The sequence below is a fragment of the Nomascus leucogenys genome, chromosome 5, assembly GCF_006542625.1.
Source record: "Nomascus leucogenys isolate Asia chromosome 5, Asia_NLE_v1, whole genome shotgun sequence".
Lineage (NCBI taxonomy): Eukaryota > Metazoa > Chordata > Mammalia > Primates > Hylobatidae > Nomascus > Nomascus leucogenys.
In genome coordinates, this window is record NC_044385.1 from 42,303,373 (window position 1) to 42,319,595 (window position 16,223).

Here is a 16,223-nt window from a genome sequence, read left to right on the forward strand (position 1 = left end):
AGGCATGCATACCTGCTTTGCCCAGCCCCGTCTAGTGGCTTTAAAAATGAATTGTTTGGGAGGAGAAGGGAAGAGGAAGAGCTTGCCTTTGTTGTTGAAGGATATTTTTACTGGATATAGAATTCCACGTTAGCAGTTGTTTTCTTTCAGTATCTTAAAGATATTTATTCCATTATCTCTGGCTTCTCTAATTCTTAATAGACTTTGCCTCTCTTTTTATTTCTCATGACTTAAATTGTTTTAATTGCTCTCAGATGCTTTCCAACAGTTGTTTTGTCTATCATACTTTATCTTTTTTTTTTTTTTCGGAGACAGAGTCTCACTCTATCCCCAAGGCTGGAGTGCAGTGGTGCGATCTTGGCTCACTGCAACCTCTGCCTCCCGGATTCTAGTGATTCTCATGCCTCAGCCTCCTGAGTAGCTAGGATTACTGATGCCTGCCACCATGCCCAGCTAAGTTTTGTGTTTTTAGTAGACCTGGTGTTTCACCATGTTGGCTAGGCTGGTCTCAAACTCCTGACCTCAGGTGATCACCCACCTCAGCCTCCCAAAGTGCTAGGATTACACGTGTGAGCCACTGCACCTGGCTGTAACTTTATCCATTTCTTGTGGTGGTTCTTGGTGGTAGGGCTGATTTGATACAAGCTATGCCATTATGGTGCTCCTAATTAGTATATTTATAAAATACTTGTCTTAGCTCTTTCTTTTAAGGTGTAAGATGTGACTATAAACTAAAAATATTTTTAAATTTTGTAACACAGAAATTTAGCTTCTATATTTCATTAGAATTTTACAAGTCCTATTTAGAGAGAGACATGAGATTAAAGTTTTCTATTCATCCAAAGAAATTATGGTACTGAAGTAAATTATAAAGTAAAATAACAAATGAAAAGAATTGGTTATTAAATAAATGACAACTCCATTTTCCTGGGTGCTCAGCCTAAAAACTGGATCCCTTGCTCTGTCTCACGAACCCCATGTCGTATGCATCAGCAAATCCCATCATCTCTTCTTTAAAATGTACTTAGAATTTGATAATTTCTCACCACTCTCATTATTACCCTGGCCCATCCTCACACCTTCCTTGAGATTATTGCAATAGCTCCCTAACTGATCTCCCTTGCTCTGTCTACAGTCTAGAATCAACATAGCCGCCAGAGTGATTTTGTTTAGAATGTAACTAAGATTGTGTTAATTTTTTGAAGAAACTTACAGTAGCTTTTTAACTCAGAGTAAAAGCCCAAACTCTTACAAACCCACAAGGCTTTATATAAATGGAATCTCTGCTTCTCCGTGCTGCCTCTTTGAGCTTATTCCCTACCATTCTTCCCTAACTCTCTGGAGTCCAGCTACACTAGTCTCCTTGAAAATGATCAGTGCCCGCCCCTGTTTCACGGGTTTTGTTTGTTTCTTGCGCCTGGCATTCTCTTCCTACAGATATTCTCATGGTTCTCTCCCTTCTTTCAGATCTTTACTCAAGTGTCACATTCTTAGGCCTTCCCTGGGCACCCTTTATACTTCGTAATTCGCTTCCTTCATTGTTTTATTTTTCTCCTTAGCACATATCACTATACACATATATGTATATATTCTGCTATATCATACACACACACACACACACACACACACACATTCTGTTTAGTTATGTATCATCTGTTTATTCCACTGGAATGTCATCTCAACAAGAGAAGGATTTTGTTGGTTTTGTTTCTTTTTGTATCCCCAGTGCTTAGCACTGGCTATCACATTGTAGAAGGTCAGTAAATCATATTTGTTGAACGAAGAAATGAATTAAAGAGACTTTGTTATGAAGTTGTCTTACTTATAAGTTAGTAAAGAGGTCAGTGATTGAGTTATAGAAAATCTACAGTGTGTTTTTACCTAGTTCTTCTATTTTCCTTAAATTGCTATGGATTTATCTTAAAACTTGGAATAGTCCTTTTATTCAGTGCACAACTCAAAATATGTTTTGTTCAAAAAATTTTCATATTTATTAAAGTAGTACATACACTAACTTTAAAAATGGGAATTGCAATAAAAGGCTTATGCTGAAAATCAGGAGTCCCTTGCCGTGTTACTTCCCACTCCAAAGAATACCTCCTCAGATATACTCACTTTTAACTCTTTTAGCTATTTATTTAGAATTTTAACTCTGCATTTCTAAGAACAATAAGTCTTCCCTTAACATCATTGATAGGTTCTTGGAAACTGTAACTATAAGTGAACTGATATAAAATGAAGCTGGTTTTACCATAGGATAATTGATATAAACAAGAGTTAAGTTCCTAAGACATAGTTCTTGTCACAGAAGCATCAGCAAACTTACAAATAAAGACTTAAATGCTTCTACTATTAAGCATTGAAATAAATGTGAGCTGTACTTGTATTTAAGAAAGATTGAGGTATTTCACAGAGATGACCGAACATTTAAAAAAAATAAATAGCTACAAAGAGAACTAAGGAAATGAAAAAGGAGTGGGAATACTAACTCCCAAGAAAAACAAAGCTTAGAAAAAAAAGAATGTAAGATAATTGTTTATCTTACAATTGTTGGTGGATCAGTGAGCGACAGGAGTCGTGGTGGGTTAAATCAAGGAATAGTTTGCAAAGCGAAAATTGTAAGAAGCACCTCCTACCACCACACAGTTCCAGAACAATCACAAATCTGGCAGGCTCACTGAGTGCCTTGTTACCGTGTGTTTATTGTCAAGCATTTGTATGATTGTTGTATACCTTACACATTTTTATTTGTCAATAATTTGTATTCATTCATTCATTCATTCATTCATTCATTCATTCATTCATTCTCCAGCTGGCCTATTCAGGTTGTAGGTGGCCAGAGGCTATTCTGGAGGCTCAGGACGCAAGGCGGGAAGCTACCCGGCATAAGGTATACTCATACACACACCACCATTCTCCCAGACTGGATCAGTGCAGACACACCAGCTCACCTCATGTGCACATGTTTGGGATGTGAAAGAAAACTGGAGAACTTGGAGTAACCTCCTTACACAGGCATGAGGAGAATGTGCAAACTTCACACAGATAGTGGCTCTGGCTGGGAATTGATTTTTTTTCTTCATGAACGTTATAATCACACAACGTTGAACAAAATGACATTATTTGGGAACCTGCTGTAATGTGCTTATTCTGCAGTTTCTTGATTAGTCCATTGTGGACATTCTTTGTTATTTTTCAGTTATAGTACTTGAGGATTTAACTCTCTTCCCACTCCCTTTCACCTGGTTTCTCTTCTCCCAGCCATACTCCCACTACAGTTATAACACAGATTTTGGTTAGTCACTATTCAGTGTTCACATTATGCCTCCATAATATTGTTTACTAATCACATAATGTGCTATGATTACATTTCTTTTTTCCTATCCTTGGTATTTCTTAGAGTAGTACTCCTTCTCCCTTTTTTCATTTCCTTAGTTCTGTTTTTACCTATTTATTTTTTTTCTAAATGTTCAGTTATATCTGTCAACTACCTAGCAGTAAGTTTTTCATAATTATAAACATAGGAAAAATCTCTTTTTTTCTGGAGATTTGCTCATTTCTGTTTTCTGTTCACTCTCACCTTAACTGTTCTTCAGGCCTGGTGCAGAGTGGTCAGTTTGGAACTTCCTGATGCCACTTTCCTGTATTTGATCTCCTATATTCTGAATCTTTTAGTTTATTCCTTTCTCTTGCTGAAGCATATTTTCTAGTGCCTTCCTATGAAAAAGATGCATAGATGGTAAATTTTTTGAATTCCTACACGTCAACCAGCTTTATCTTTTAATTTATCGATAATTTAATTGGATACAGAATTCTAAAATGAAAATAATTTTCCCCTGAACTTTAGAAGCATTGTTCCACTCCCTTCTAGCATTTAGTGTTGTTGAGAAGTTCGATGTCATTCTGCATTATTTTCCTCCAAATGAAATTTTTGTTTTCCTCTGAGAGCTTTCAGGTTGGAATCCCAGCTCCATCACCTAATTGCTGTGTATCTTTAGGTGCATTGCTGCACTTCTTTATGCATCAGTTTTCTCATGTAATGAAAATACTAATAGCCACCTTTCTCTGTAACATCATTATGAGGATTAAAGATTTAATAGACTAGTGCTTGGTTTATAGGAGCACTAAAGTGTTAGCTATAATTATTACTGTTATTTTTACTTTTGAGACAGAATCTTGCTCTGTTGCCCAGGCTGGAGTGCAGTGGTGCAATCATAGCTCACTGCAGCCCCGACCTCGTGGGCTCAAGCAATCCTCCCACCTCAGCCTCCTGACTAGCTGGGACCACAGGTGTGTACCACCACAACAGCTAATTTTTACATTTTTTGTAGAGACAGGGTTTCACCGTGTTGCCCTGGCTGGTCCTAAACTCCTGGGCTCACACAATCCTCCTGCCTCAGCTTCCCAAAGTGCTGGGATTACAGGCATGAGCCACTGTACCCGGCCAGCTACAATTATTTATCCCTAATATTTTGAAGCTTCATTATGTGTCTTGGTTTGCATTCTTTGTCATTGATTGTCCTGCTTTCTTCCATTGTGGGAAATGTCTTTGAAATTAAAAATAATTGTTTCTTCTGTTTTCTTTGTTCTTACCTTCTGGAACTCTTATTATACAGTTTGGACCTTCTGAATCGCTCTCTGGTTTTTCTCTCTTTTCCTTTTGTTTCCCATGGTCTTCATATTTTTGTACTGGAAGATTTCCTCTGCTTTACCTTCTACCTATTCTGTTGTTCTTAAATTTCAGTTAGGATGCTTACATTTTTAGTTGTTACTGATATTTTTTTCTATTCCTTTTTCATAGAATTCCTTTCTTTTTTATGGATGTGTTTTCTCTTTTCCCCTAGAAAATTAATTATAGTAATTTCTATAGTAATTTTGTAATTACTATAAAATATAAAATAGTAATTTTGAAGTTTTCTTCCGTTTCTTTTGTTGTTTATGCTTCCTTCTGGACTCTTTCATGGTTTTGTTTTTTCTTTTCTTTTTTTCTTTCTTTTTTTTTTTTTTCAGAGTCTTGCTCTGTCATCCAGGCTGGAGTGCAGTGGCATGATCTCGGTTTACTGCAAGCTCTGCCTCCCAGTTCACGCCATTCACCTGCCTCAGCCTCCCGAGTAGCTGGGACTACAGGTGCTTGCCACCACGCCCGGCTAATTTTTTGTATTTTTAGTAGAGATGGGGTTTCACCGTGTTAGGCAGGATGGTCTCGATCTCCTGACCTTGTGATCCTCCCGCCTCGGCCTTCCAAAGTGCTGGGATTACAGGTGTGAGCCACCACGTCCAGCTGTTTTTTCTTTTAATTATCTGATTTTCCTTTATATGCTTTCCCCCAAATGACTAGTGACCTTCTCTCTGTTTATATTTAATAGTAAGGCACTAAAAAGCTGAGTAGAAGCTCTGTGTGTTTGAGCTTGGCTTTTTAGCTGTTAACTTTCATACTAGGATGATCATGTAATGAGCTTGCCTTTTTGTTGGGTGACCCTTACATGTTAGTAAGTGGTGGTCTTTTCTCTGGAGTTGTTTAATTTTCTCAAAGAAAAGTTTTGCCATCTCTTAAGAGCTTGTGGAATGAATATATGTTGTCTGCTCGAGCTCCAGGAACAGGAAGTGAAGGATACTGAGGACCCTACGGTTTCCTATTTTTAGACTGACACTTAATTACTCAGCTTCTGAAGTCATCACTGTGTCTAGTGTACTGGGGTTCATATCATTATCTATTCAGTTTTTCCAAATAAATCTTTATTTTTGTATATGGGGGATGGCTGGAGAGGGGGGTGAAGAAGGGTATTGGTTGCAAGGAGGGACCTGGGAATTGAGTTCATGCAAGTTTTTGTCAGTTTCCTTGTTTTTAGTTTTGGGTCTCACCTCTGCTTTCCATGATGTCTTTGGCCATTCTATACTGTTGCTCTCCGAGTTCTGCAAGATGAATTTGCTTTTCATGGGTATCCCAACACATCTCCTTCCTAACTCACAAACTTAGGTTGTATTTCCCCTGCTCTGCTGTACTGTAAATGGCCTGATGTAGATTATTTTTTATTTTATCTCATACCCCCTTTTATTCTTATTTTTTTCATTTGTTCTCAATTTAATGATTATTAAATAATCATTTGGTAATTCAAGGATAAACATTACCTGTTCATTGTTAAACTTATTGCCTAGTAGTGCTGGTGTTTGAGGACAGGAAATCACAAATGAAAATGTACTAAGGAATGAATTATTTGATTATGGAATGCATATCAACACAGGGGAAAAATTTACAGTGGCCAGTTGTCTTCTAGCTGCAAAACACAATTTATGTTATAGCCATTGAATCCCCGAGATCTTAGAAGTTATTCAGTCCAAAGCTAACATTTGTTGAGTCTTCACCTATGGTATATTATCTCATTTAACCAACCAAACCTTCTGAGATAGGTACTTTTGTCTCCATTTTACAGATAAGGAATCTTACATTTAGAAAGGTTTAGCAGTGTTGACAAAGACCACAACTAATAGATGGTGGTACTGCAATTCACCTGAGACAGTAACTCAAGACTGTGTGCTCATAAGCACTGTGCTGTATAGTCTCCTATTTACACATCAGTCCATGTTCCAGACAGTTGAGTATCTAATCTTTATTTCAGGTTATAGTGAGCTAATGACTTTTCCTGGAAGTATTTTCAGTTTTCAGATAGACCCTTATTGTTAAAAAATGTCTTCTTTTGGTGAATCAAAATCAGCCTGTATGTAGTCTTATAGAGTAAGAGAATAGGTTTGCTCTGTAGTCTTACAGAGTAAGAGAATAGGGTTGTTTCCCCTTCTAGGACAGTTACTCCCATTTTCTCCAGTGGTACACAGTTTCCCATGCCCATCACTATTTTGGTAAAGGTCTTTTTGAAATCACTTTAGTGTTTTAGGCTTATGTTCGCCTAGAGGTCCTCCTTCTAGTTCTGTGTTTTCCACATGAAATCTGAGTGACTTTTTAAATTTCATAGGTCTTTTTTACTTCCGGGATGTAATGATAGAAACTCTGAGCTCTTTTGAAATCTTCAGCAGCTTATAGTTTATTTGGGGAGACATGAAATGGACGTTAAAGATAAATGACTGTACAATTAAATGCCAGAAGACTAATATTATGATAGTTCAATAATAATGATAAAGCCAACACATTAGATGCCAGGTAATCTTCTAAGTGCTTTACATATATTAGCTGATTTAATCTGCACAACAACTCTGTGAGATAGATACTATCATTACTGGCATTTTACAGCTAAGGAAAATGAGACAGGTATAGTAATTTGCTCAGGGTTACACAGTTAATAAGTATCAGCCAAGTTTTGAACTGATACTGTCCAACTCCACAGTGCATGTTTGTGATCCTTACATTATACTAGACAAATGTATAGGACTTTGGAGAAGGGAATAATCACTGTAGAGTGAGATAGTTGTCAGTGGAACTTGGACTGGAACTTTACTGATGGAGTTTGGTACAATCAGACAAGAAGTATGGATGACTAGATGATAGAAACATCCTGAGCAGAACCACCAAGGTCAAATGTTAGGGGAAATCTATGGTAGGATGTTTATGAGGTGGACTGTTTAAGGGAACAGTGAAACCTAAATCGTGTGTTAATTTGGCTTATAGGGACCTGAGTGACCTGGCCCTTGTGTACCACCCTTACTGTTTTCCTCTACCTGCAAGCCACTCTGGCTTGCTTTCTGTTCTTGGAACATGCAAAGTGTGCTGGCATCCTAGGGCCTTTGCACTCTCTGATTTCCCTGCCTAGAGTGCTCTTCGCCCAGAACTTTTATGTCTGGCTCTTTATTGTCATTCACAGGGGCCCCCAACCCCTGGACCATGGACTGGTACCAATCTGTGGCCTGTTAGGAACCAGGCTGCAAGCAGAAGGTGAGCGGCGGGTTAGCCAGCGAAGCTTCCTCTGCGTTTACAGCCATTCCCCATCACTACTCGCATGACCGCCTGAGGTCTGCCTCCTGCCAGATCAGCGGTGGCATTAGAGTCTCATAAGAGTGTGAACCCTATTGTGAACTGCGTATGCAAGGGATCTAGGTTGCATGCTCCTTATGAGAATCTAAGGCTTGATGATCTGTCACTGTCTCCCATCATCCCCAGATGGGACAGTCTAGTTGCAGGAAAACAAGCTCAGGGCTCCCATTGATTCTACATTATAGTGAGTTGTATAATTATTTCATTATATATATTTTATATATATACATTATATATTGCAATGTAATAATATAAATAAAGTACACAATAAATGTAATGCACTTGAATCATCCTGAATCCATCCCCACCCCCCAGTCCATGGAGAAATTGTCTTCCATGAAATCGGTCCCTTGTTCCTGAAAGGTTGGCGACTGCTGGTTATTCAGATAGCAGCTTGGTCTTTTCTGACAACACATCTTAAAGAAACCTTCCAATCCTTCCTTAGTACATGAGCCGGTTTTATTTTTATTGTGGTTCTCATCTCTTAATGGTGTACAAACACCTTTGGTTATCTGTTCAATACTCATCCCTCTTTCTTTTTTGCTAAAGAATCTTGATTTTGTTTGCAGTGACAGTACCCACCAAATACTCATTTTTCTAGTCTCCTATTTCTTTAGAAACAGTTTGGTATAAGTGAAATATAAGTGGGTGTGTACTGGAAGTTTCTGGGAACGCTTTTGCTCTCCTGCCATAATGGGATGTAGATGCAGTGCTGTCCTCTTACATCTACCTGCCCCTTCCTTGAATTTAAACTAAACACTTGGGGTTTCAACAGTCCTATTTGATTCAGAGAGAAAGGCCAAGAGAATTGTAGAAGCTGTTCATCTGACATCAGTTAATCAAAGTAGCAATGTCAGTCTGGTGAAAACAGTTCGTATTATTTGACATTGTTGTTATTGTTTTCTATTATTTCTTTCTTTGTCACTTGCAACAAAATCATTCCTAATTAATCTAAATGATGTTGCCATTGATAGAAATGGAGAAGCTGGAAGAGAGCTACTTTTAGGAGGAAGAAATGGAAATTTTATGATCAATTTAAGTTGATGTTGCAGTCATGCCTCCACTGACTACTGTTGGAGGTGGTAGTGTTACACCAGAACAAAACTACCTATGCTCAGATCCTGACTGTGTCAGTTACTAGTTGTGTGACCTTATACGAGTCACCTAAACCCTCAATATTTCAGTTCTCCCATCTGCAAAAACATGGATGATAAGCCTAGCAGAGAAATTGTTGAGACAGATAGGTCATATTAAGGAAGAGAATATAGAAGGAGTGAATGTAGAGAGAAGATAAAGGAACAATTGATTTTTATCTGCATTTTGGGATGTGGAAATAAGTAGAATCAATGAAGGAGGAGATAAGAAATAGTTCAGAAAATAGAAGGAAAAACAGGACAGCAAAATATCGCAGAAATCAGGGAAATGGTATTTTAAGAAAGAAATACTTAGCAGTGTTGATTGCAGTAGAAATAATAGGAACTAATAACAGGCCTTTTTATTTGAGGGCTAGAAGAAAGTATTTTTTTCAGAGAATGTTTTAAGTACAGTGAGGGGTAAAAGTTGGATACAAGGATTTAAGATTGTGTAGTGAGGAAATAGGATAGTTAACATCGCTTGCACACTTAGCTTAGTTCAACTATGTGAGCTCTTGTAATAAAAAACAGGAATATATTTTTCCATGTATACTCTTTATTATATACAGTCATACATTGCTTAATGATGGGGATACATTCTGATAAATGTGTTGTGAGGTGATTTCATTGTTGTGGGAACATAATTGAATGTACTTGCGCAAACCTGGAATGGTACAGCCTACTACACACCTAGGCTGTATGGATGGGTTGAGTATCCCTAATCTGAAAATCTGAAATCCACAGTGCTTCAGAATTCAAAACATTTTGAGTGCTGATATGATACTAAAAGGAAGTGCTGTTTGGGACATTTAGGATTTCAGATTTTGGATTTTTGGATTTTCAGCTTTGGGATGCTGAACCAGTAAGTATATATAATGCAAATATTTCAAAATCTGAAAAAAATCCAAAATGGAAACATTTCTGGTCCTAAGCATTTCAGGTAAGGAATATTCAACCTGTATAGCCTGTTGCTCCTAGACTACAAATCTGTACAGCATGCTACTGTACTGAATACTAGAGGCAATTATAACACAATGGTAAGTATTTGTGTATCTAAATGTATCTAAACGTAGAAAAGATATTATAAAAAGATGGTATAAAAAATAAAAAATGGTGTACCTGTGTAGGGAATTTACCATGAGTGGCACCTGCAGGGCTGGCAGTTGCTCTGGGTGAATTAGTGAGTCTGTGGTGAGTGAATGTGAAGGCCTAGGACACTACCGTACACTACGGTAGACTTTATAAACACTGTACACTTAGGCTACACTAAATTTATGAGAAAACATTATATTTTTTCAATAATAAATTAACCATATCTTTCTGTAACTTTTTTTTTTCTTTTGAGATGGAGTCTTGCTCTGTTGCCAGGCTGGAGTGCAGTGGTGCAATCTTGACTGACTGCAACCTCTGCCCCCCAGGTTCAAGCAATTCTCTGCCTCAGCCTCCTGAGTAGCTGGGATTACAGGCGCCCACCACCACACCTGGCTAATTTTTGTATTTTTAGTAGAGACGGGGTTTCACCATCTTACTGTAACTTTTTAACTTTATAAACTTTTAAATTATTTTTAGCTTTTTGACTGCTTTATAAGCACTTAGCTTAAAACACAAACACATTGTACAGCTCTACAAAGATACTTGCTTTCTATTCTTATTCTATAAGATTTTTTCTATTTTTAAAATTTATTCTTTTCCTTTTAAACTTTTTTGTTAAAAATGAAAACACAAACATACACATTAATTTAGGCCTACCCAGGGTCAGGATCATCAATACCACTATCCTCTACCCCTACATCTTGTCCGACTAGAAGGTCTTCAGGGACAGTAACACGTGCAGCTGTCATCTCCTATGCTAACAGTGCCTTCTTCTGCAGTGCCTCCTAAAGCACCTGCCTGAGGCTGTTTTACAGGTGATTTCTTTTTTAAAAAGTAAAACGAGTACACTCTAAATAATAAAAAATATTGTATAGTAAATACTTAAACCACTAAGTCATTTATTATCAAATATTATGTACCGTACATAATTTTATCTGCCATACAATCAGTCTGTTTACACCAGCATCACTACAAACTTGTGAATAATGCGTTGTGGAATGACATTATGACAGCTGTGACAACACTAGGTGATGGGAATTTTTCAGCTCCATTATTATAGGACCACTGTTGTATGTGGTCCTTGTTGACTGAAATGTTATTATGTGGCACATGACTGTACTATTTACATAACTATATATTTTACATTTATACATATTACTGAACAGGGTTGCGTACACAAGATTATGCATATCACCCTTTAAACAATTTAAAGACTTGTTAAAGGTGATTTTTGACAATGCTTGATTTTGCAATATGGGCTGACTTTAGAGCTTAACCCCTACATAGGGTATAGCTCTAGTGTGGTGAATATATGCGGCATAGGCATACACTGCCCTGTACTGGGGAATAATTTTACATATATGGTGGCAGGGACTGGTGGAAAAAGTTTTGGTTTGAGGAGAAGCGATCATCTCCTGGTTCTCTTTCTGTCCTACCAACTACTAGCTTTATTATGGTATACATTGCTTAACTTGTGTCCTCCAGCTTTTTCCTTTGTAAATTCTGAAACCTGTCAACTCAGTACATAAGAAAGGTGTGATAAAATATTTGATCTTCTGAAATCTGCTTTGCCTTTTAGCTAATAAAGTAGCTTCAGTGTAGCTTTAGCTGTGTTATTACAATAGAACAGAGTTTAGAATTGCCTGTTCTAAAGTTGTTGAGCAAACCACTGAATTCCCTTTTAACAAACAACTATGAGATGGTGAATTCAGTTACCTTAATTTTTTTTTTAAATAATAGTTTTCTCCTACTATGTAATAGAAGAATTACATGTTAGAAAGTTTGAAAAATAAGCTGGCCGTGGTGACTCATGCCTGTAATCCCAACACTTTGGGAAGCAGAGGCAGGCAGATCACTTGAGTTCAGGAGTTTGAGACCAGCCTGGGCAACATAGTGAGACCCCATCTGCATAAAAAATACAAAATTAGCCAGGTATGGTGGCACATACCTATAGTCCCAGCTACTTGGGAGCCTGAAGTAGAAGGATCATTTGAGTCCAGGAGGTCAAGGCTGCAGTGAGCCGTGATCATGCCACTGCACTCCAGCCTGGGTGACAGAGTGAGAGTATGTTTCAAAAGAAAGAAGCTTGGAAAATAGAAGTGTGTGTGTACACACACACACACAGACACACAAACACATGAGAAAAATCACTAATTATTTCATTCAGAGGTAACAATGTTTTGTTATCCTTCAGTCTTTTCAAAATATATATTTGAAATTATTTTAATATAATTGAAACTAAATTTTATAGCTTTATATCTTTTTTAAGGATTATATAATAAACATTTTCCAAGTTATCAAATAATTTAGATTACCTTTTATTTTGTATGGTATCTCTATGTCACATAGCCTAAATTGTATTTTTTCATTTGGATTTTATATCATCCATTATGGAAGGACTTTTAAGGTTTTGACAATGTAGCCATTCTTGTAATATAAAAAAGAACACTAACCTTTTCACATTTTGAACTTTTCAGAATCAAATTATGATTAAAGCTGCTATTATAAACATCCATGTGCAGGATTTTATGTGGACATAAATTTTCAACTCATTTGGGTAAACCTTTAATATATTGTTAATATGATACTCTTTAAAAATGCTTAAATAAACTCAGGAAAGTTTGGAAAATAATTCTCCAAGCCTGAATCAATAAATATTGTGTATAAGGAGACCTTATATTGCAAAAAGATTTGCAAAAAGTAGATGTATTTTTAAATTAAAGGGTAGCAGCTTCCTTTCTGACATTCTTGTTTCACCTGGGACACAGATTTGAATCTTAACTTTGATGAGCAACTTAGTCCTATATTAATAACTCCTTTCTGAATCTTGAAAGGAAGGATGAAGAGATGATAATGTTAACTCTGCTGTGTTGATCTGAAAATGATATGTGGATACTTGTCTGTTAGATACTGGACTTTTACACGTGATATTAAATGAATATAAAAATGACAACAGTTTTTGGACTATATTCCAGCTATTGGCTGGAGGTGAAAGATGATTAATCAGATGCCAATACCGTCTGCCTCTTATTTTTCATTTTACACATTTTTGCTCTTGTCTCTTCCCTTTTTTGTAGGGTATAAATAAACTAAATTTCAGCAATGTATAAATAAGCACAATATGAACTATAGGATCTGATTTTCATCACGTCTAGTTTTGTTAATATTGGTTGTTTTTAAATGGTTCATTTCCATTCAATTAAAAATATATTTTATATAGCTGTCTCATTGAAATATATTTAATTTTATATCATATGCTAGGCCTACCTGTCTGGCCATGTTTCAAGAGAATCTGTAAATGTAATATGTAAGAAACTGATGATCCTTCAGTTGAATGTTGACATTTGAGATAATGTAGTTTTACCTCTGAAATTATCTTTTAAAAACAAATTGCATTTACCTGACAATAATTATGATGTATATAAATATTGTATTCTTTTTAGCATTCTCTGTAAATTGCATAGTAACTTTTCAGAATCCCTGTGGCCCTGCTTACCTATTGAAAATTTCTTTTTGTCAAAGCATCCTTTATTCAAAGTGTTTAATTCATTTTTTAATGAAAATCATTAAAAGTTTTGAATAGAACTTGTTTAACAGAAATATTTAAAATTGTTTATATTATACTTGTGAATCTCAAATTGATGGGCTATAAAGGTTGTGAGTATCCTCACAAAATTTTCTAGGTATTGCTTTTTTTTGTATGTAATGTAACTTTAGAAGATAATATGTAAAATGTGGATTATTACTATGTGTGAGAAGGCCATTTTTCATGTTGACTAGATTATTGTAGAAATAGTTTATTTAAAATATTTTTTAAAAGAGAATCTCTGAAAAGACCAAAGTTATTTTTTAAAAATAACTTCATATTATTGCTTTTGATCTTCTTAACAGTTCTCTGAGGTAGAAAAATTGGATTTCTTTTGCTCTGTTTTTATACACTTGATCTTAGCCAAAAGGCTGAGCAGTGATTGCCCTGTTTTATAGATGTTATTCAGGTAGAGTGATGTGTCCAAGGTCACATCAAGGTAAGTTACAAAACAGAGATTAGAATGGACCTTGTGACTCAATTTACTGCCTAGATTACCAAACAGTCTTTTACAATATTTTACCATAGTCAGTGATACCATTTTGTTTCATTGTCTATTATTACCTAAAGAAGATAAATTACAACCTAACTCTCTAGTATTTCTTCAAACTAATGTGACCAGAAAACTTACTTTGGGGAAGTGGGAGGTGAGAGTGAGCATATACTTTGATTATTTAATCCCAGTGAAGAAGCATGCATTTACCTATAAATAAACAATACAATGCTAATCATTTTTTGTCTTTTAGCCAGAACAGGTAAAGGAATAGCACTAGGTGAATGTAAATCAAAGAAGCTAACAGGAGAGGTTCAGGGCTAAAACACTGTATTTGTCATGTGGTTTTAGTGTGCACTATTGTATCCAGTAAGGAATTCTTTTATACTTTCTGTTACAGATGCTGAAATTTTCTTCTAAGGAGAAATATCCCTTATTTACTTTTGTAAATGGTCATTCCAGAGACTATGATTTTACATCTACTACAACCAATGAAGAAGACCTTTTTTCAGAGGATGAAAAGAAACAATTAAAAAGATTTAGCACGGAAGAGTTTGTCTTGCTTTAAAGATTAGCACATTTGTGCTTGATAAGAAGAATTCCATTGAAAGGGGAAAAATGAAGAGAAACAAGCATATTCAAAATGTTTATTTTCACAAATATCTTAATTTTATATGTTCTTTAAAAAAAGAACATTTGAAAATATAAAAGTTTAAAGATATTTTTCTAAAAGAGAAATGATTTAATGAATCTTGCTTTCTAATAAATAAATTGAGTGATTCTGGTTGCATTCCTATTTCCCTAAGATCTACTAGTGATAATTCTACCTTAACTGTAAGCCTTTTAGTCTTCAAAGTCTTCCACCTGAGCCCATTGTTCTCATGGAGGTTTTGTGATATTAACCTTCCCCCAAAGACTGGGATCACCAAATAGTTTCAAAATTCTCAGTTTGTACTAATGACCAGAAGATCAGAGAAGGAAACTTTAATGCTGTCTAGCCTCCTGCTATTAATGCAATCAAACAATACTTTTGCATATGTCTTGATAATTAAATAGTATTTGTTAACTGTGATACGCATACACTTATATAAGCAGAATTATGAGTTAAAGTAATACTTAGCAATATGATTTTATAATGGCTCCTCATTATGCTTGCGTTGAACCTTTTATGAGGAGTGAATATAAAGTATTGGTTTTCCCTCACAAATTTAAAAGTTATGTTATTAATACTATTATAACTGCATCCAATCAAGTCAGATAAAGGCAACTATAAAATAGTAGTAGTGTTTGTTTCCTATCTCAAGGGTGAAATTTTATGGTAACTCAATTTATTATGCAGTTTTTAAATTTAAAGTACCAAGAAAGATGTCACTAGATTCTCTTCTATGTGATTTTTGTTTTTTATATAAAGCAGTGTAGTGGTGTTTAGAAGCTGAGGCCACCTGTAAGGCAAATCTGCCTTAAGTGTATTATGTGTTACTTAAAGGCAAATTTGTGATCTAAAAGTACAAGAGTGATTATTGAGCTAGGATTATAAAATACATAATAAAGATGTGAGAAGATAAAATGCTTTTGTTTTGGTTTTAATGTTGGGATTATTTTAATCCTTTCATTTGAAAAATCAGTGTCTCAAATGAATTCTGTTCACTTATAATAAATGCATATATTGCTCTGAAAACTATTAATTTTTTTAAGTGGAGCTTTCATGTTTCAGTGTGGAAACGTGACTTATGAAGACATAAAATTGTGTATCATCTAAAGTCATTGATCTCTTCCATCAGAAAACCTGTTTGGTTAGAGTTGCATGTAAAGCTGAAAGAGAGGGTGGGCAGATTGTTTTAGTATACCTGATGAGAAAAACCAGGTTTGACATTTCTCAGTGAGGATGACTTACTGAATTGAAATAAATAGTCTGAAATCTAAAAGTTTTCTTTAGTC

At 35.7% G+C, this 16,223-nt stretch overlaps 1 protein-coding gene across 5 annotated transcripts in view; it reads left to right on the top strand.

The window, feature by feature from the left end:
• ATG4C (autophagy related 4C cysteine peptidase) overlaps positions 1–15,963 on the top strand; it is an 82,826-nt gene extending 66,863 nt beyond the window's left edge. For 3 of the 5 annotated variants that reach the window (XM_003265169.3, XM_030812938.1, XM_030812936.1), the window contains one exon: positions 14,686–15,852. In XM_003265169.3, the coding sequence (XP_003265217.1) occupies positions 14,686–14,853 (168 nt within the window). In that variant the 3' untranslated portion in view covers positions 14,854–15,852. Of the gene's footprint in view, positions 1–12,683; positions 12,754–14,685 lie in introns of those variants that run through there. The other 2 variants (XM_003265168.2, XM_030812937.1) reach the window with 2 other exon arrangements.
• The last annotated feature ends 260 nt before the right edge of the window (positions 15,964–16,223 follow it).